Raw genomic sequence first — 22,355 nt, 5'->3', positions numbered from 1 at the left:
ATATATATATATATATATGTAAGAGAAAGAGAAAGAGAAAGAGAGACAAAGAGAGAGAGAGATGGATCGAGTACGAATAAAACGATAATTAAATTCAATTTAAAAAAATATTCTTTCCCCTTATTTATTTCTCTGTACGTCAATTCTCGATTCCTGTGTCTCTTTCTATGTGTTACAACCAGAGAAAAACAGTTTTCACTTCCACGTCACAATCACTGTTACCATTATTTACAATGAACACTTTATTTATTAAAATTTGATTTTACTGACACATGTAAGAAGATAGATCGAGTAATTATATTCTTAAAATTAAACAAGAAGGTCCTTCTTCGATACTTTCTTACAAAATATTAACAATGATTGTAACGTACGCTGATCGCATCAGCTGTAAGTGGGTGGGGATGGCATACTGAACGAAGAAACCGTGCTGCCAAGGATAAGCCAACACAGTTCAAACAATCCATTTCTCTCTGGTAATACTCTCAAAAATCGCACATTCTTATTGGTTGGAAGTTCCCTCTCGCGAGAGAACATTACCCAATTGAAGCACGCTTACTCCCATTCTCGCCTACTCAATCCTTCTCACTCTATATAACACGTTCAAGGAATTGTTATAATATTGCGTTCTAAAAAGCATCAGAAAATTTTAAACGTTCTAAAAAAGAGATTTTTGCAAAATTTTACCATTTCTTCTTCTATTACTTTTTATTTTAAACACGTGATATTTGATTTAAATGTTCCATTGTTTTGTGTTTTTTTCTTTAAAAAATTAATTAATTTTCTTTTTGCAGTAAAAGCAGATATTAGTCATAATGGTATTGTTAGGCGAAACATTCCCAAATTTTACCGCAGATACACAAAATGGTAAAATTAATTTACACGATTGGCTTGGTGACTCGTAAGTTATTTTTTTATTTATTTAATTTGCAAACTGCGTTTTATAACATCGTCAATATTGTTTTCGTGATTTTTATATCAGAGACATATGTAAAAACAATTAATTCTTTTAGTTGGGGTATATTGTTTTCGCATCCAAATGATTTCACACCTGTTTGCACTACAGAATTGGCAAGAGTTGTCAAATTAATGCCAGAGTTTAATAAATTGGGCATTAAAGTTATTGCATTGTCATGTAATTCTGTTGATTCTCATCAAAAATGGATTGAGGTATATTTGAAATATATTTTGCATTATATTTAATAATTCTCATCGAACTCAGTACACAATATTATTATAGGAATATTATTAAGTAATATTATTTATATCAAAGGTATCAAAAATTTTTTCTTAAGAGAACACTCACAGTTTTATTCATTAAATTCAACTGAAATGTTATTATTAATAGTTAATTATTGTCTGAACGTGATCTGGCTTACATTCTCTGCAGTAATCGATATTTCACAATACATAACTTTCAATTTTTCCTATTAAAAGAATCTAAAACATTTTTCCTGTCACTAAAATTGTTGAAGTTATTCAGGAGGTCTCTTTTAAATAACTCTCTCTCTTTCTCTCCCTCTTTATACTAATAATTATACAATTTCAAATACAGGACATCAAAAGTTATGGAGAAATAACTGATGAAGAATTTCCATATCCCATAATAGAGGATGAATCTCGCCGATTAGCAACGATGCTTGGTATGTTAGATCCAGCAGAGGTAGATAATCAAGGTCTACCTCTGTCAGCTCGAGCTGTTTTCATAATAGACCCGTCCAAGAAAATGCGTCTTTCAATTTTATATCCAGCGACTACTGGAAGAAATTTTGAGTATGCAATTCATACATATTTCGATTTATGCTTAACAACATCTTAATTTTACTGTTTATTTATTATCATTTATTTTTGTTTTTTGTTCAGTGAAATATTACGCGTCGTTGAATCGCTTCATTTAACTGACAAATTCAAAGTTGCAACCCCTGTCGATTGGAAGGTATAAATCCATTCAATTTATTATCAATTTTCCAATTGATTTATATTACTTTTATACTTGATAGCGTATTTTCTGTTTCTTTTTTTATTTCTTAATTAGAAAGGAGAAGAAGTTATGGTTCAGCCAAGTGTCACCGAAAATGAAGCAAAAGAATTATTTCCAACTTTAAAGACTATTAATCTTCCATCCGGGAAAACGTATTTGCGAGTTGTATCGCAGCCAACATAAAAAAATAAAGTAGGATAAAAAACGTGAGATAAAACATCAATAAGAATAACTTTAAATTAATTATTGCATATATACTTTGATACAATGTACACGATACAAAATACAGAGTAATAATGTCTGACATTTTCAATACTGAACTTATATTTTTGTGTGTGTAGCCTTTTTCATATATATATGACAATGTAGTTAATATAATAATAAACGAAATATATCATTAAGATTCGTGATGTTGTGACGGTTGTTACAAAATTGAATATCGAACATGGATGTTGCAAGCTACCAATTTCTTCTGATCGAGGTCAATATACTAAATAAAATGGAAGTCTTGGCGCTTGGCATTTGCAAACAACAAAAGAAGCTGTTTATTATTTCATCTAATGTAATTAAAAGTACATTGCGTTATTATATACACTTCTTCAAGTACACAGTTTACTTATGAGCTATAGGCATACGTTTATTTACATTTTCCTTTTTTTCGTTTTTATTTATTTATTTATTTAATTAATTATTTATTTACTTACTTATTTATTAAATTAATAATAGATTTTACTTTCCTACGTTATGGATTATATTAATTAAATCGTGTTATACCCTTTATTGCCTGTACGCAATAGAGAGCTAGTGCACAATAAAATAATAGCAGTTTTATAAAAAACAGTCCCTCTCCTGCGGTCAAAACTGATAAGATCGTAAAAGATATTAAATTTAACAAAATAATGTTTGTTTGTTTGTTTATTTGTTTGTTTTTCCTGTCTGTTTTTTTATCTTTTTTCTTTTTGTTTCCTTTAAATAGTAATGTTACGTAATTAAAAGTTAATCTCCACACAAATTATCGAGCAATAAAATATTATCACTCGTTTTTCAAAGTATTCTCTTAACGTACATTACACACCAACAACCTGTTTTTATTTTCTTTAAATATTCACTTACGCAAGATGCCACTTCTTAATCGTATATATGTCCTTTTCTTCATTTATCGCACACATCGATGAAAAAGCTACTGTAAATGTTAAATCAACTTCAGTAGTCCTTTAACGTACTTGTGTTTGTTTGAAGAAAAAAACGATCAAGAGAGATGACGCACAGATTAAACAGTCTTCTACCGCGTTGCAATAAACGATACTCGATAAAAATGGATTAGTTAGGGCTATTATAAATAACCGTATAGTCTTAAATCGAGATAAACTATGAAGAGTTCGATTGGCCTCGATTATTTAGCATAGAAACTAAACCACTATTAATCACATTAACGCGAGTTCATTCGTTTCCAACATGAGTATCCTGTTGTTGGGTTTGTTGCTGCGATTGTTCTTGCGGTTGTTGCTGCTGCTGTTGTTGGTTTTGTTCGGATTGCAATTCACATTCCATTCTTGCTTGACGTTCTGCCGCAGCTCTTGCTTGTCTACCAGCACTAGACCGGAGATTTTTTCGTTCGGGCGGAGGCTCAATACTCAATCGTTTACCACTTCGTGATTTTTTACTTTTAGCGCCTTTACAATCTTCTTCGCTTTCCCCTACGTGGGTTTTGTTACTAGAGTCCCCTTTCGTAGTTGTCGAAGCTTGCTGTGAAGGAGATGGTACATTCGTAATCGTCGTTGTTGGAGTAGGAGGTTCACTCGTCGATTCCTTTTTGCCTACGTTCAAGGGTGTCTCGGAAGAGACTGCAGCAACAGTAGAAGTATCTTCTTGAGGAGGCTGCTTTGCTGTATTCGTTGATCTACCAACTGACTCCACTAATCCATCGACTGATCCCGTATTATCGTTACTTGTTACTGTTGTAGTCTTTGCAACCGTCTCGCTAATAATCTCGGTTCGTAATTTTTTCTGTACAGGTTCTAATGATACCTCTAAAGAAGTAGACGGTTGTTGTTGATGTTGTTCCGAGTTCTGATTACGATCTATGCTACTTCTTTTTTCGCTGCATCGTTGCTGCTGTTGTTGCTGTTGCTGCTGCTGCTGCTGCACATCTTCGAGATTTCTCGTTAGCAACTCCGCACTGGTTCGACTTAAATGTTCCAAAGCCTCTTTCATCTCTTGTTCTTTACTTTTTCTTTCAAGTCTTCTTTCATTAGCCTCAGCAATATCGTTCTGTTGCTGCTGTTCGATAGCCTCTCTCTTTTCGTGTTCCATACGACGCCTATCCTCCGTATGTTGCAATGCCAAGTCCGTATATTGTTGTAACGCTATTCCAGGATCTACAGGATATCTAGGCTTTTTCTCGGAATCCTTTCGTTTGCTTGACGACTCAACAATATTATCTCGTTGTCTCGAACTGCTCGCTGACGAAGCAGGCTTACGTACAGTCGAGGCACTTGACGTTGGCGGATTTAAAAGACCGCACTGTGCTAGACTTTCATAGGCCGACGATACACCACCAGGTTGCATTGAGAAAGGATTTAAACCACCTAAACCTAATGGCGTGTAAAGAAGACTAGGATTTGGAAAGAAAAATGGGAATGGCGTCGTCGTTGGTAATGCCGACGATGCCGATGACGTTGATGGCACAGATGTTTTGCTCGTAGGGGCTTCCAATTTGTTTCGTGGTTTACCAGTACTACTAATACTGCTCGAACTCGTATTTTTACTGTTAACCGAACTTACAGCTGGATTTGTGTCTGCCGTACTTGTCGCGGTAGCACTCAAAGCTGCTTCCATACCTGCAATCGATGGTAAACCAAGTCCAGCAAGATTGGCAAATAACGAGCTTGTTAAACTCATATTACTAAGATTACTAAGATTGCTAAGACCGCTTAGCGCTCCTAAGTTAGGTAAACCACCGAATGGCATTAGAAGAGGATTGTTTTTCGGATCGAAATTACCGAGTGAAAGTCCAGATAAAAGGGAGTTATTAAGATTGCCCAACGAAGGGAAATTCAAACTAGATGCCATAGACGTAGCAGCTAAATTCGCTGCTTGATTTGCCGATTGTTGATTGGTGGGACTTGGCATCATTGGTGGTCTTCCAGGACTCTTCCCTTTGCTTACGCCAGATCTATCAGATCCAGGTAATCTCTTTTGCAAATCGTGCGGTAGATTACCACGCTCTTTTACTAATTCGGCCCACTTTGGATCGACGTCGAACATGGGGTTTTCGGTCAACCATTGCCCAAGCCGCTTCAATTGTGGAGCTTTACTACCAGTAACCTAAGATATAACAAAAACATTTTACATAATAATAATTTACTCTTTATTATAAACGATAGAGTATGTATTAGTATGTATTAGTATGTATTATTAGTGTGTACCAAAATAACGATATGATCATTCATTTGCATACCTTTTTTCCAGTTATACGATTAATCACGGCTACGTTCTCGTCGCCTGTTAATTTTTTCCAGTCTAACAAAGATGGATCAACGCGAGGCCTCCGTCGTCTGGGTGCATTTAAATATTCAGCATTTAATTGCTCAGTTATAGCAGTTTGTTCGGCCAACCATTTATTAACTTTTGCTTCGTGAGAATAGGATCCAATTTTCGTTGAATATTCAGCAACTTTGTTAATATCAGCAATCATAGCTTCGTAACTTTTTCTATGATTACTTGCAGTAGAAGAATGTGCAGAATTAAAAGCTTGTTGTTGATGACTTTGATGTTGCTGCTGCTGTTGTTGCTGTTGTTGTTGCTGCTGCTGCTGTTGTTGTTGTTGATGTTGCTGCTGCTGTTGTTGATGTTGTTGTTGCTGCTGCTGCTGCTGTTGTTGTTGTTGTTGTTGTTGTTGCTGCTGCTGCTGTTGTTGTTGTTGCTGATGTTTCTTGAGTTCACGATTTTGTTCAGCTTGGGCAAGCAAAGCAGAAAAGCTATCCTTGTGCGAATGTAACGACGGAGGTGGTAAACTGGAAGTTGTCCCTGAAGCTCGAGAAGATGGAATTGATGTGACGGTTATAGAAAATGGCTTTTGAGTATTTGCAGGAGGGTTAGGAAGTCCAATCGGTGCTGATGTTGGAGTGACAGTGACATTGGGTGTGATTGTGTTCTTTTTATTATGTTCGGGATAGTGGCTGCTTTGTTGTTCTTTCGCAGCACTCAAACCTAATACTATTTCATCTAATTTCCGACGTTTCTTTTCCTTTCCAACTATAGGTTCGTCTGTAGGCTAATGAAACAAAGGTTAAAGCTTATTTTTCCACGAAAGTGATATTACATGATAATTAAAATCTAATTGCGAATATATGATTATTAAGTAAAAAGAATAATACATCAAATTTTACTAAGAAATAATTGTTGTCTTCTTTATACTTACACAATTTTTTCTTTTCATTAATTTGTCTAACATACTATCAAGCTTTCCTTTATTGCTATTGGTTTGCTGCTTATTTTTATTAGGCATCGAAAAGTCCTGAACTTCGTTCATAATATCTTTATTGCTATCGGAACTTGTTTTGGGATATCTATAAATAAAAAAATAAAACTTATTTCTAAAGTTTCAAAATGAACATGATTCTTTAAATAAACAACAGATTTTAATTATTACTTTCAATTAAAACATTTATTATAAGAAATTTACTTACCCAGCAGATAAATCAATAGGTGTTAGTGTACTCGAAGTACCTGGTATAACTGTCGTTTTACCAGGAACAGTATATTTCAATTCAAATGGTATATTTTGCGTTCGCGTTTGTTGATGTGCTGGAGGTGGTTGAACTGGTGTCGAACGACGTGAATCCTCAGATTGTGATTCCTCATTAACTTCCCAAGTAGTCGAAGAACTTGAAAGGATTGTTGGTTTGCTCAATGGTGTCGGCGGTTGAGATTGTATTTGACTACTATTGAGAAGTGCATGAAGTTTGGCTAGAAAATAATATGAAAATTATATTTTTATAATTTTCGTACAATTTAGTTACAAATTTTCGTTACAATTCGCGTACAATTTTCATACATATATATATAATATACGAATTATATATATTAATTATATATATTAATTATATATAAAAAATTATATATATTTTAATATATATTAAAAAAAAAAACAAACAAACAATTACCTCGTTCCGTTTCTACATCTATGGCAATATGTCTTTTTCTCTTTTTACTAGCAGCAGATACATTATTATTTCCGGTTACCGGAGATCGTGACACTCCATGATCTGTCGTTATTGTAATTACTTCTGAACAATCCTTTTCATTAGAAGTTGTTGCATCTATCTCGTCTCCTGCGCTGAAGTTTATTGACACAGGCCATTCTTTATGTTCTATTGCATGTACGATATGCATTAGACGTGCTTCGATTGCATGCTCCTAAAAATTATAGAAAAATAATATATAATATATATTTTAAATTTATAAAATATGTGAATTGTGTTATACCAATATCAAACAGTAAAATTTTTTATATTTTATTTTATTCAAACATTTTTGTTGTGAATATATGAAAATAAAACAAAAAATAAATTTTCTTACTTTTGGCCATTTCAAAGAAGCATTATTACAACTGTGAGCTAAAAGTTGTACAATAGTAGGTTCATTATAATCTATTGTTTTATCCCGTAGAACAAAAGTATCAATTTGGGTTAATCGCGATAATGGCTGTATAACTTCCAAATCAGGAAACATTGCTTTAAGTTCTGCCGCTTGGACGCTACACTTATCCTCAATTTTAGATACTTTGGCTTTATCTTTAGCATCAGCAGCAGCCTTGTCTTCTATTACTACTTCCATTTCTTCTTTAGTCGTAGTGGAATTATCAATTTTGATGTTAGGTTTAATATCCTCAGTTGTTACCATTTTCTCCGATGTATCCGTACTTTTATCTGTAACTGATTCTGTATTAGTATCTTTATTTTCAGAAGAAGGTTTTTCATTTTCTACTACGGGATTATCTTGCGTTGATTGTTCTTCAGAATTATTAGACAATTCTTTAGGTGTACTATTTTCTTTACTTTGATCATCGGACTTTTCAGCTTCGACAATTTTATTATTAACAGGAGTTTCCTCATTTGAGGGTGGAGTTTCTTCGGTAATAATTGATTCGTCTGTTGATTTCGGAGTTCCGATAGAATTATCATTAGGGGGATTAATTAATTCACTTTTCGTCGTATCCATAGTTTGTTCACATTTCTCTTCAACTTTGATCTTATTAACATTATTATCTTTCTCCAAGGATATACTTTTCGTTACTGTAGAAATAGTAAGCGTATTGCTGATAGGCGGTACTACGACCTGCGGTTTCTCTTCGACTTTAGTTGTTTCAGCTTTGACTATTGTCAATTCCACTTGACTTTTTTCTATTTCGGCATTTTCTGCTTTCTTCTCAGCAGACATAGGATCTCTCTTAGCTCCTATCTTCTCTATCTTTAATGTTCCTTCACCTTTTTCTAATTTCACCAAAATTTCATCTTTATCGAATTTCAATATATCTTCTCTATTCTCTATCTTAATAGCCTTTTCTGATTTATCCGGAAGTTTAGGAGTTTGCGTACCTATAAAGCTAGTACTTTTTCCTAAAATTTTATGAAAAGAGAAATCAGGATCATTTAATATAGTTATATCAGTTCTCCCTAAGCCATGTTTCGCTGCACCAAGTAACAATTCCTTATCGTGTTTACCAGGTTGCCACCATTCTGGTGTATCACCTGATGGCTGACACAACGAAAGACGTTCCTCTAAATGAGGATGTGATAAAATTTCTTCACGTATTTTACTTAATAGATCGACTCGATCCAATATCTGTCTTGCTTTAGCAGGACTTAAATGGTCAACCGGAACATCTGCAAAATCTGCAATATAATAGAATGTCTGAGCATGCATATATTTTATATATATATACATAATAATATATTCATAATATACAAGACGATTCAGTAACTATTTACACCTAAATATTTTCTTTTTTTTACAATCGTATTAAAAAACTTCAAAGGAAAAAATTGCACTATTGTAAAGAGGAAAAATAATCGTTAAGAGAATTTTTTTCTCGAGATCATTATTTTAAGAAATTTCAAGGTTATCGATGTTTTCCTAAATGGAACTATATATTTTTTTGCAATATTCCAATAGGGCATGAAAAAAACAAAAATGTTTTTCATGACCATTCGTTTATTCTCGAGATATTTACATTAAAAGATAATCAAAATTTCCGTAAGTTATGGACTATTTGTTTGTATAAACAATAATGCAAAGTTTTTCAATACAATTATAAACAAAGAAAATATTGAGATGATCCCATTTAGCTGAAACACCCTGCATATATATATATATATATATATATATATATATGTATATATGTATATATATGTATAAAAAAATAAAGAAAAATATATATACAAACCTTCTTCTTCGTTCAATTTAGCATTGCACACCTTCTTACACATAGCTCTGAACGACATATAATAGTCTGTAAGATCTGCATCTGTCTTTTTATCAAATCTTGCAATACTCTTAAATTTGGTCCAATCATATTGTGCTTTTTTTCTATCATAATTGACACCATAAGTCGACACAACGCGCAAGAATTCACTTTCCTCCCTACGAGACCATTTTGTTTTTTGTTCTTCGATACGTGTACGTTCTCGTTCCTTTGCCATGGTTTCCATTTTTTCTCTCCTTTCCATTTTCTATATAAAAATGAAATACAATATGTGTAAAAATAATTTTAAAAGTTACCCTCTCCCCTACAATTACAGTATAAACATTTCATAAACATTTTTATTTATTTGATCAGTATTTTGTAAAATAAATAGTCAATATATATAAATAATAATTTATCAGTACCTTAAATAAATGGCCAATTTTTATAATAGAGGCAAAGATGTATCAGTATTTAATATTTTATTATTAATACTAGCAGTTTTCGTATCAGTTGCCATAATGCTGACTACCGATGTTATGACTGCTGATATTTTATTTTAAATACTGACCAAAAATGTAATAAGCTCCAATAAATAGCATCTTTTAATAAAAGTAAAATTAACTAACCAGTAAATACATAGCTAATTGTTGCAAATCCCATGCTTGCATATTCGTTGGTGATTCATTGATTGTCGTTCCTCCTGTATGATTAATGGTAGTCGTCGTTTCATTTTCGATACCAATCTTATTCTTTTGCAATAACTTAACATCCTCCTTTTTATTGGTAACATTACGCTGATACGAAGAAATTACTCGGCGTAAGCGTGTATTTAGATCAACAACAGATGGCCATGTTTTATCATCTTCTATAAGAACTTCATTTCCATCATGGCTACTACTAGCTTCAGGTATAGGTGTATCAGCTTTGCTAGATATAGCTGGTGAATCTATCGGCGTTTCTCGAGTAAACTTGTCTGAATCTTTGGAATCTTTAACGATGGAACATTCGCCGTCTTCCGTTTCATTTTCTAAACTATTTTCATCTCTGCTACTGCTGCTGGAATTCATAAATAATACATCATATATACATATTTATATAAATATATATATGTTTTTTTTTTATAATACGAAAATATAATACATATATACTAAGACTATATAGAGTAAGATTTGGTATTTTCACCCTATCAATGTATTCATATATACATACACATATATATATATATATATGTGTGTATGTAGTACATATACAATGCACTGATGTCTATCACAGAATTTAAGAATTAGATATTTAAGGGAACCCTGAGACAAATGTAAATTTGAAAGAAGAAAATATGCAAATTACGCGATGTCATCCCAAACAGCTCAGTATGGATATAACTATCTGAAAAAGTAGCATGTAATCCACAAAAAAATAAGATAAATTATAACTAAATCGCTGAGAGAGACAGAAAGAGAGAAAGAGAGAGACCATTGAATAATAAGATAAGAATTATATCTTCCAAGACAATCATATTTATATTTATATTTATATTCCATATTCATATTCATATTCATATTCATCCATAATTGATTCCACTGAAAATAGTAATCTCATCGATTAGAAAAGATTTCTATGAAAAAAAAAACATTAAAGAAAAAATATAAATTATATATATAAATATATATATTATGAAATGTGATATGAGAAAAGAAATATATGTATGTATAAATATGTCCCCCACTGTTTTATAATATATATGCTAATGAGAAAAAGAATCCATAATAGTTTTGCATAAACACGGATGTAAAAAAGCTGATAAAAAAAAGCGTGCAAGCGTAAGTGTTAGAGAGCAAATTTGCAGTGCCTTTATAAATGGAAAAATAAATATATATGTGCATATATATATAGAAAGAGAGAAAGGGAATATAGCAAATAACATATATAAAAAAAATTGATGATACTTACTTCTGTTGAGTAATCTGAGACTGGGAAGAAGGGGGAGGACAGCTTGAAATGAAAGAAAGCGCGGGATCGATCCTCATCTGGTAGTAATTCTCGTAGCCATGTTTGTAGCAGCCAACTAATAAGGATTTGTCTGCCATCGAGTCCCACCATTTCGCTGGTCGTTCCGTGAACTGCGGAGGGTTTATCCGCAAAGCACTGTGTGTAGGGCGGTTTCATTTACAATTTGCCAATTCATATGGTGATATTACCGATCAGATCATCACGAAGTAATTATTCGAACAATTTTGTAAACTTATAGCAAGTCTCGACGACATTATTATACATTTATATTAACTATATATTACATTTTTTTTTATATTAAATAAATTTAAAAAAGAACAAAAAATTCCATAACGAAAGAATCAAAAAGAATAAAAGAAAAAAAAATTAAATAAAAATATCTCATATGTGTTCTCTTTTTCTTTCAATTATATTAAATATTATATTCACAAGCTCTATTTATAAAAGTGCTCCTCCTCCTCTTATTGATATTTTCATAAGTACATTAAACTTCACGATGTGTATATATATATACCTATATATGTATACATACATATATATACACACTGATATTCTTACCATCATCACACTGACGTTGATATCCTTGACGATTATAAGATGTGGAGAGAGTTTTTATTTAATAGCTTTTTCTTTTATTTTATTTTATTTTTCTTTTTTTTGAGTATGAGCTTACATGATGTCATATGTGTAATATGAAGAGGAGTATAGGAAATATTTTATATTAGTAGCATAGGGGGCGGGGGTCAACAATTAAACAGTTTGATTTACAGAGCTACAAAGATAAACAAAGATTTGGCTTTTTATGGACCATTCCTCATACAAGTGCAGTTCCCAGAATAAAACATATACATTGCACATGCAACTATAAAGCTCTATGTAAGCACATATGTGAGTGCATGTTCCGTGATAGACCATCGGGGTAAAAAAATATAAATAACAAGGGAACCATTTGTAAAACTGATAAATATATATTCAAATTGTACAAACCTTACGTGGACGCCATCGGAAATATGTTGTACCAAGTCGCCAATGATTTCATGTTTGATATAATACAGCATTCGTACGCGTAACAACACTCTAAATCACACAAATAAATATTATGTTTACATATATGATGATATAAATGATTTTATATATACTTTTAATTTTAACGGCGTACATATAAAAAAAAATATAAATATATATTTATACATACTTGTTGGCATGTCGGCTTAAATGTTTCCTATAGTTACTTTCCAAAAAGATATCACCATCGTACTTTTCTGCATTGCTCCAATGATTAGGATCACTTGGTCCACCATTTATAATAGATCCTCGAGTTTCTCTACCTTCCCTAACTCGAGCCTTCTTCTTTTGTCTACTATTTCTCGCATTCGTACTGACAGATACGTTCTTTACTTTTTCTCCATTTTCCAAAGGCGTTATAAGATCCCAAATGAAACTACGAATTTTTTCGTCACTACGATAATAACGAAGACAATATAATAAGATTACTCTTGCGCAATCTTCAACATCGATTTCGCGCCAACCACGACGAAATTGACTGTGCTGCAAAATTTCTTCCCAACGTCCCCAACCAAACGTTAAAAGTCCACGTTCCACTTTGAAACACTCGCTTCGTGCCCAACTACCATAGACAACTTCTCCCTCTCGCGGCACGTATTCATCGTAAAATTTACGAGATTTTTTTCCAAATTTATCTCTTCGTTTTTTACCTATACAAAAAATATAATAAATATATATTAAATAATATTCGGTCTGTTTCAATTCTCCAAACTTAATTACAGAACTTTGATAATATATGCATGATCATGCTGCTACGTTTTTATATGTGATATAGAAGATATACCTCTGCCTGTTAATCCACCACTAGTTTCATCATCACTATTATCATCCGAACTATCTAATTCTGACATATCAACTACAGATTCGTCATGTCCGTAACGTTTAATTTGTGTGCGTCGTCGAGGCTCTGAAATAACTAATTCATCTTCCTCTTTCTTTTCGGTTGTATCGATTTCAGCTTTTTTAGCCCACTTTTTCCAAAAATCTGGATCATCGATATTAATATCTGATCTATTAGAGGAACAAGCAAAGCTAGCTTTTGAAAAAGTAGATCCTTTCTCAGCTTCGATCGTTATAATCTGTACGTAAACAAAATTAATTTTTAATATTTTAACACAAAATCTTATTTATATTTTTTCCTTTTTAATATAATGTCACCTACCTGAGTCCTTCTTTCAAGAATCTGATCAATGTCTTCTTCGCAGAATTTATCTCCAGCATTATCGTCATCCATAATAGCACCATAAGCACCCTTCTTTAACAAATCTTCAATCTCTTTTTTAGTCAATTGTTTATTACTAGGATCCTTGCCACCTTGACTTGTATTCATTGATTGAAGAATTGCTTTATCTAATCCAAGTTTTAAAGAAGCCTTGTCGAACATTTCTCTTTCGTACGTGTTTCGACAGAGTAATCGATAAACCTTTACCATTTTCTGCTGACCGATTCGATGGCAACGAGCTTGTGCCTATAAATATAATTTAGAAAAAAAAAATAATGTAAATAGTAAAGCATATATAGAAAGTTAATTATTATTTATAATAAATTATTATTAGAAGTTTATTTACTTGTAAATCATTCTGTGGATTCCAATCGCTGTCATATATAATAACTGTATCTGCAGCAGTAAGATTGATACCAAGACCACCTGCTTTCGTACAAAGTAAGAAAACAAATCTATCTGAGTCAGGCTTACTGTATCGATCAATAGCTGCCTGCCTTAAATTTCCTCTTATTCGGCCATCTATCCTTTCATATGGATACCTAATAAATAAAACATATTTTATGTTTTAAAAAAAAAAATTCTTTTAATTTTTCATAGAAAAATGTCCAAAATATTTTATGTTAACTTACTTTTTATATAATAAATAATCTTCCAATAAATCAAGGCATTTGACCATTTGACTAAATATTAAAACTCGATGTCCACTAGCCTTTAATTTTGGTAATAATTTATCAATGAGAACCATTTTTCCGGAACTATTTACTAATGCATGATAATAGGCCTCAGAATCTTCCTTGTCACCAGTCTTGTAATCTAATTGAATTTGATCCTCAGCACCATTAAGAAGGAATGGATGAATACAACATTTTCTTAATTCCATCATTGTATTCATTAAATTTGGAATGTTAGCAGATGTGGTACCCTTAGCAAGAAAGGAGAAATTTCTTTCTAAAATGCCACGATAATATTTCTTCTGTATATTGGTTAATTCCACCTAGAAATGTAATAAGGAACAGAATTATATAAGTTGAATTCTATATACATAGCGCAATACATTGTATTCGATAAACAATAACAATTGTATTTAATATTATTTACCTCTACTACAGTCTCTTCTTTAGGTGCTAAAGATTTTTCAACATCTTCTTTAAGCCGACGTAACATCATCGGTTTTAAAAGAAGCTGTAACTTTTGAACTTCACCTTCGCTACTCAAATTTCCAAATTCTTTAAGAAATGCTTCACTACTAGAAAATTGAACTGGTTCAAGGAAATTCAATAAAGAAAATAATTCGTTCACATTATTTTGCAAAGGAGTACCAGATAACAACACTCTATGTTCTAAATTCAATTGTCTAAGGCCTTCAAGCAGTTTACAATTTCTATTCTTCAGTCTATGAGCCTCGTCAATAACACAGAGTCTCCAATTGTATCCACGTAGCTCATTGAAATCCGTAATGATTATTTCAAAAGTTGTTATAAGGACATTGAATTTAATTAAATCTTTTATCTGTTGGCCTTTTTCATTTTTATAATAAACTTCGTATTCTTGTAGCATAGTTCTACTTGCTGCTCTGTATATAAGTAAGAAATTAAATAATATATTTAAAATATCATTATTTTATATAAAAGGAAAGAAAAATAACTAAGTTAGTTTATAATTTATATACTTACGATCCATGATATACTACAACATTCATGTCAGTCCAACTTTCAAACTCTCTTTGCCAATTTGGAATAGTCGATAGAGGTGCTATTATTAAGAAAGGACCACGAATACCATATTTGTACACAGCATCGACAAATGTTAATGACTGAATCGTCTTTCCTAAACCCATCTCGTCAGCAAGTATACAATTATGTCCATTATACCAAGAAAAGAGAAGCCAATTAAGACCCTCCAATTGATAGGGTCGTAAACTATTATTGCTTTTATAAATCGGCGACTCTTCTAGTTTAACCCATGCTGATGCATTTGGTTTCTTTTTAGGCTAAAAATAAAATACGATTAATATATTATATAATATTTTCAGTGAATAATTATTTTATATAAAATTAATATATGTATTAACCTTCCATTGATCCTTTGGTGGTAATTTATTAAATCTATGAAATTGCGCTATCTTTTCAGGATCTACATCTTCTTCTAATTCCCATGTAGAATCTTCGTACTGCAAAGAACGCCATTTAACTAAAAAGTGTCTGACGGTTTCTCCAGTTGTTGGATCTGTATGAGTTGCTTCATCCAACACCCTATCAACTTCGACAAAATCTGGATTGAATGGATCATCTTCTGTCTATAATAATATTAAAAGATTAATATTTTTTTTCAAAATACTAATAACTAATAATTTCCAATAATTAACTCTTTCGCTACTACGGACGACTACGTGCAGTTTTGTTGCTGCACGTTGCAGCGGCTCGTTCATTAGAAGTACCACCGTGGAAAACGTCCGTAACGAAAGGGTTAATATCTTTGTTATTTATTTTAATATTGATATCTATATACTTACATTTTCAAATATATTAGTATTCTGATGTAATCTTTGTTTAAACCTTTTTAATTTAGCTTGTATACGTTTGTCACCCTTATAAAGTTCTTCTTCCGTTCTCCATTCACAATGCAAATATGAAAAATTTCTATATTTAACAAAAAATTCTTCAACTTCTATCATCTGTGGCTTTGCTTCTGCTACACTATTTTCTGATGTATTAGAATCAACTGCCTTGGCAGCATCCTCTTGTTTATCAGAATCAGGCTTCGTCTCTTCATTCTCAGCATCACAAGACGCCTTTGTTTTTATATCTTTATCTTCATCTTTTTCTTTATCTTCATCTTTTTCTTTATCTTTATCTTTATCTATATCTGTATCTATATCATTATCTTTATCCTTATTACTACCTTTATCATTATCTTTATCCTTATCACTATCTTGATCCTTATCATTATCATTATCCTTATTCTTATAATTATCATTATCATTATCCTTATCTTTATCTTTATCATCGTCCTTGTCATTATCATTTACTTCTTTATCCGTACTTTCTACCAACGGTTCCTTTTCAGATTCTTCGGATTTTTCTTTTCCTTTTTCTTCCGTTGTATTTGTTTCAGCTAGTCCAGCATCTTCAGTTGCATTTTCCTTTGTCTCTTCGGACGTACTAGGCTCTGGTTTTATATCAGGTAATACTGGCGGCTTAACTTCTCTTTTTCCCATACGGGTACATAGAATATGTTGCACAACCATTGAGTCTTCATCAGTCGTATTCTATGAAAATAAATAATCAAATATTTTATTAAATATTAAAAAAATAATATTCTAAAACTTTTCTCTGTATTTTGATACATACAATATATACAAAATTAGGCTTGTTTTGTCCAACTTCACCACCCTCGTTATCTTTCTTAACAGCTGCTACTTTAGATGTACTAGCACCTTCCGATTTTTTCGACAAATGAGCCTCCTGAAGAGGAACATCATCGTCTGAAAACCGTAGCATAACATCATCAACATATTTTTTACGGTGAGTATTCCTTGCAGAACGTCTTTTATTGTCATCTCCAGCTTCTGGTGAAGGTGGCGGTGTTGCAGCTAATTCTTCGCCATCAGAATCAGGTGCAATACGACTTTTCCGTTTTCTACAATAATTTTAGAAAAATATCATTAATTTGGTAAATTTTGCATTACTTTCTATTTCATTATTCTATCGACAAATATATTTATAGAGTGGGGTGGTAATAGTAGTATCGTACAACCGAACAGAGGTGGTAATTCTATGCGAAAGAATAAGATAAAAATTTTCATTCCATTTTTTCATTTTTCCAACATATATTGTATATAAGTAATGCCAAATGTATAAGTAATATATAAGTAATGCCAATTTGTATATATATATATAAATATTTAGACTTACTTAGAACTTCTGCCAGATTTTCCACTAGAAGATTTACTGGAAGATTTTTTCCGAGACGTGCCTTTCTTCTTACTACTAGAAGCCGGTGTTTCCGAGCCCGTTGCTGCTTCAGTATTTTGTTCTTTTTTCTCATCATCTGGAATTTCTGATTCCACTTTATCCTCCTCTTTAGTTTCACTTACTAAAGGCTCGGTCGTTGAAGAATCAACTTGTTCCTGATCGTCTTGACTTGATATCTCCTTAAGTTTTGTCTCTGAATCTTTGACCACGCTCGAATCAGCGACAACAGTCTCTTCTGCTTCTTGTACCGTATCGTCATCAGCCGACTCAGATTGATTAACTTTTCTATAAAAAGAAAAAAAATTAAATAAATAATAATTATATAAGGTATATGTAAATAAAATATTAAATAAATGTGAATAAGGAAAACTACTAACTTTCTATTACGTTTTGTTGAGTCTTTATCTTTATTTCTTTTTCTAGCACCTTTAGGGGACTTAGCTTCTTTAGGTGGTTTTGGTTCCTTTTTAATCTTAGCCTCCTTAGGTTCCTTAGGTTCTTTTGGCTTACGTGGTTTACGCGGAATACGTGATTTTCTACCCTTATTCCAATCTTCCTCCATATCACCAGACGATGGTTTCATATCTTCGGAATCAGCAGCACTGTCAACAATATTACTGCTGTCTCCAGGTGTTACTTGATTATCTGATAAAGGTTGTTCAGGTTGAACAAGCGCCTGTGTATTTGCTGGAGGAGCAGCAGCTTCTTTATCTGCTTTTTTCCTGTTCTTTTTAGCCCTTGATGTACCTTTACCACGACCACGACCAGTAGTACTTGACACCTGTAATTTAAAAATGATTAGTTATTATTTATATTTATATACATAAACAATAATTTTATGAAAATACAATTACAGCTTAAATATTTTACCTGTGGGCTATCAACAACAGCTGCTGTGAACATAGGAGTTTGCAAAATGCATTGTGTTCCACCATTACATTGATCATTTGTTTCGTGTTGTTGTAAAGCTTGTAATTTTTCTTGCAAGGACACTATTTTTTCTTGATTTTCTGGAGCTGGCGGCATACAGTAAAGTTCCTGTAATTGCTGCTGCAAAGCAGCTCTTTCTTGATGATGTGTTACTGGAGCACAAGATGTATTGAATGGAGTAGAGCTGACAGATGTAGGATTTGTATTAGATGAAATACCATACATATTTGGTACAGTATTACCAGTAATTATATCATTGCTAGAATGATATTGCTGTCCTGATGCTACCATCACATCATTTGTGTACATAGTATTAGTTTTTGGAATATTCGTATATTCATTGAAATTCGATTGTACTGGAAGTGGAGTTTGAGAATTTGACACAGGAGCTGTAGGTTGATGAGATGTCATTACTATTCCACTAGTTTGGCTAACAGCAGGTACTTGTTGAGCAGCAGTTAAATGCGTAGGTGGAACTTGATTAGTTTGAGATTGTATTTGTGGAGAGGAATTTTGTATTGGAGATTGCAGCTGAGGTTGAAGAGGAATTTGATTTGGTATCATTGGAGTACTTTGGGAGATCATACCAACTTGTTGGCTCATAATTGGTTGAGGTTGCTGTCCTTGTACTTGAGCTACACAAACTGGAATTTGTTGAGATGGTTGTCCCATTTGTGATTGTGGTTGTTGTGTCGGTTGAATTTGAGATTGTGGTTGTTGTGTTGGTTGAATTTGAGATTGTTGAGGTTGTTGAGCTTGACTTATTACTGGTTGCTGAGGTTGTTGTGCTATTGGAGGTTGTTGTTGAGTTGGACCAAGAGTTTGCAATGGTTGTGATGACTGTTGAGGTGGTATTGACGTTGTTTGAGTAATTGGTGTTTGCTGCGTTTGTCCTAGTTGGGGCTGCTGTATTTGTCCTGGTTGCATTGATGGATTTTGTGATGAAACCATTGGAGATTGGTTTATTATTGGAATTTGCTGTACTTGTTGAGGACAAGTAAGAGTTGATTGCTGCACTTGTTGTGGTAATGCTGGTGGTTGTGTTTGAGGTTGAGGTTGGGGTTGGGGTTGGGGTTGAGCTTGAGGTTGAGCTTGAGGTTGAGCTTGAGGTTGAGCTTGAGGCTGTGCTTGAGGCTGTGCTTGAACTTGAGGTTGAGATTGAGATTGGGGTTGAGGTTGAGGCTGAGCCTGAGGTTGAGGTTGAGCCTGAGGTTGAGGTTGAGGTTGAGGCTGAGCTAGAGGCTGAGCTTGAAGTTGAGATTGAGGCTGAGGCTGAGGCTGAAGCTGTAGCTGAGATTGAGGTTGAACTTGAGACGGTTGCTGCTGTTGCTGTGGTTGTTGTTGTTGTTGCTGCTGCTGTTGTGGTGGCTGTTGCGTTTGATTTATTACAGGCTGTTGTGGATGAGATATTGAATTTCCCATGGGTGCTTGATGATGTTGAACAGAAGCAATTTCCATAGTTTGATCATGCTGTTTTGTATCACATGTAACTTCATTTTCCATATTAGTAGTAGTAGTAGAGAGTATTCCTGTGACAGATTGTTGCTGCTGCAACGAAGGTACATTTCCACAGTCTACATTTCCACTTGTACTAGATGCTGCAGAAGATTGTACTGCTTCCATCTGCACATGTGTCGACGATGCAGAAGTATGATCTAAATTAGTATTATTTTGTGAAGTAGTTTGCACTGAGTTTTCACTGCCAGAACCAAGCATATCTGACTTCTGATTTTGGGTAGACTGCTCTATAGATTCAGAGCCTTGTGTTGGTTGTTCTGTAGAATTTTGTACATTTTCTGTAGAATCTCTTACTGATGTTTCTGCTCCACTATGAATAGCTTCTGTTCCAGATACTGGAAATAATGGAGCACTAGATTCTGATACTACAGGAGGTTGATTTTCAACTATATTTCTATCATCACTGACAGCCAAATTTGGCCTAACCTGTGACTGCTGTTGTGGATGTGACCACTGTGCAGACATTGGCATTCTAGGTCCAGAAATTTGTGGTATAGAGTTTTGTGCAGTTGACTGTTGTAAAACATTTGGTGCTTGCGACAATGGCGGTCGTGTTTGAAATTGATTATAATCTTGAGCAGGTACATTTGGATTAGATACAGCAACACCTGGTATCACCATTTGCTCAAGTGCTTGTAAAGTGGTTTGTTGAGATGATGGATTCATCTGCATTGAAGAAGGTGGACATGGAGAAACTGACATTGTATTAGGCTGATTTGATTGTTGATGAGGAAGTTGTACATGAGGGTGGGGCGATAATGTACTCGGCTTAGCAGGAGACATAATTGGTCTTGGAGACATTTGCTGTTGTACAGCAGGTGGTCTCGGAGACATCTGAGGTCTTGGAGACATTTGTGGTGATAATTGTGGAAAAGCAGCACGATATTGAGGACTGGTGGCATGTTTATTAGTATTAAATTGTGCCGCAGGACCAGAATGCTGTGGTTGATTAAACATGGATGTTGTATGATGTGGATATTGAGAATCCATTGGCTGCTGCTGCGTATTAGGATGCTGCGAATGTTGTGAATATTGCTGGGGATGCGAAGGATGTGTCTGATGAGGTGGATGAGGTGGATGATGATGAGGCATTCTTTGTGGAGGTTGCTGCGATTGCTGTTGCTGTTGATGCATGGCTGACGTAAAACCAGGATACCCTGATGAAGTTTGATACATCGCAACAGAATTTCCTTGTTGATAATGTTGTTGCTGTTGCCCAACAATATGTTGGTAGACACTGCCTGTTCCACCACTTTGCATTACTTGATGAGCTGCTACTCCCATATTTCCTATCATTCCTTGTTGCGTACTAAAGTGCTGCTGCTGCTGCTGCTGTTGTTGCTGCTGCTGCTGCTGTTGCTGTTGTAATTTTTGATTCATTACACCAGCTTGATCTTGCTGATGTGAATACTGTGGTGGCATATGTTGCCGATAAGTAGCAGGTTGCTGTGCCATCTGATTATAATGCCTTTGCATTTGAGGATAAGCACTACCACTACTTGGCCAACCCTGCATATTAGGGTCTATATTCATATTAGGTCTAGCCATTGAATGTTGCTGTTCCATAGAATACATATTATCATTATAACTAGGATATTGGCCACCACTACCGGGGTGAGGTCCCCGATGTTGAGGTGCCATACTACGAGCTTGATTTTGAAAAGCTCCTGGCACCATAGCACGTTGTGGCGTTCCACTATCAAACGTTCCTAGATTTTGGTTAAACATACTGCGCTGAGATGGATTTTGTAACTGATTAGAATTTCCAAATTCAGATCCACCAAATGAAGTCAATTTTTGAAGAGGCGATTCTTGTGAAATATAAGATTGGCTAATGTAACTCCCTCCTCCATTAGTGCCAGGGTTTGGACCATCTCTTGATACTACCACGGAATTACTTGTACTCGCAGGGTCAAAATGATCGTTCCCCCCAAGATCAGGAAGAGTATCGAGCATTGAGCCACTGACATCTTCACCAAACAGGTCGTACGAGTCCATGTCTACGCAGCAGGACTCTTCGCCTCCATTTCAGGCTTAAGAGAGTATTGGACAATCTCTTTTAAAGCTATTAACGTACCCATTTTTGTGTCTCTGTTTTGCTCTCTGAAACACACGCAAAATAAGTTATGCAATTTATGTTAGTCGAATCTTCGTGTTACAATTCATACACAACATTTCCTTTATGTT

At 33.8% G+C, this 22,355-nt stretch overlaps 2 protein-coding genes across 2 annotated transcripts; one reads left to right on the top strand and one right to left on the bottom strand.

Annotated features, from left to right (window-relative positions):
- The first annotated feature begins 713 nt into the window (after nucleotides 1-713).
- Nucleotides 714-2,515, top strand: LOC122519787 (peroxiredoxin-6). The gene is made up of 5 exons (XM_043639482.1): nucleotides 714-898; nucleotides 1,011-1,167; nucleotides 1,553-1,770; nucleotides 1,861-1,933; nucleotides 2,033-2,515. The coding sequence occupies exons 1-5, from the start codon at nucleotides 813-815 to the stop codon at nucleotides 2,159-2,161; spliced, it is 663 nt and encodes a 220-aa protein (XP_043495417.1). The 5' UTR covers nucleotides 714-812; the 3' UTR covers nucleotides 2,162-2,515.
- A 554-nt stretch (nucleotides 2,516-3,069) lies between these two features.
- On the bottom strand, nucleotides 3,070-22,271 carry LOC122519788. The gene is made up of 24 exons (XM_043639483.1): nucleotides 18,591-22,271; nucleotides 18,098-18,501; nucleotides 17,661-18,005; nucleotides 17,097-17,385; nucleotides 16,259-17,014; nucleotides 15,818-16,042; nucleotides 15,420-15,736; nucleotides 14,845-15,319; nucleotides 14,376-14,740; nucleotides 14,090-14,285; nucleotides 13,684-13,989; nucleotides 13,306-13,600; nucleotides 12,652-13,171; nucleotides 12,444-12,533; nucleotides 11,397-11,591; nucleotides 10,076-10,505; nucleotides 9,429-9,714; nucleotides 7,562-8,868; nucleotides 7,147-7,399; nucleotides 6,670-6,949; nucleotides 6,402-6,549; nucleotides 5,831-6,254; nucleotides 5,439-5,737; nucleotides 3,070-5,305 (listed from the first exon to the last, which is right to left on the bottom strand). Exons 1-24 carry the CDS (start codon nucleotides 22,164-22,166, stop codon nucleotides 3,419-3,421), a joined length of 13,668 nt encoding a protein of 4,555 aa, XP_043495418.1. The 5' UTR covers nucleotides 22,167-22,271; the 3' UTR covers nucleotides 3,070-3,418.
- Between the last annotated feature and the right edge of the window lie 84 nt (nucleotides 22,272-22,355).

This window comes from Polistes fuscatus, unplaced genomic scaffold (assembly GCF_010416935.1).
Source record: "Polistes fuscatus isolate 324 unplaced genomic scaffold, CU_Pfus_HIC Scaffold3, whole genome shotgun sequence".
NCBI classification, from domain to species: Eukaryota; Metazoa; Arthropoda; class Insecta; order Hymenoptera; family Vespidae; genus Polistes; species Polistes fuscatus.
This window is presented reverse-complemented; position numbering and strand designations above follow the sequence as displayed.

Bases quoted from the DNA above. Each gene is read 5' to 3' on its own strand.
- LOC122519787 (XM_043639482.1), top strand. From the start codon at position 813: ATGGTATTGTTAGGCGAAACATTCCCAAATTTTACCGCAGATACACAA. The intron at 1,168-1,552 runs GTATATTTGAAA...TTTCAAATACAG, and splicing joins CTCATCAAAAATGGATTGAG to GACATCAAAAGTTATGGAGA. The intron at 1,934-2,032 runs GTATAAATCCAT...TTTCTTAATTAG, and splicing joins CAACCCCTGTCGATTGGAAG to AAAGGAGAAGAAGTTATGGT.
- LOC122519788 (XM_043639483.1), bottom strand. From the start codon at position 22,166: ATGGACTCGTACGACCTGTTTGGTGAAGATGTCAGTGGCTCAATGCTC. The intron at 18,502-18,590 runs GTAAAATATTTA...TTTAAATTACAG, and splicing joins CTGTTGTTGATAGCCCACAG to GTGTCAAGTACTACTGGTCG. The intron at 17,015-17,096 runs GTATGTATCAAA...TTATTTTCATAG, and splicing joins AGCCTAATTTTGTATATATT to AATACGACTGATGAAGACTC.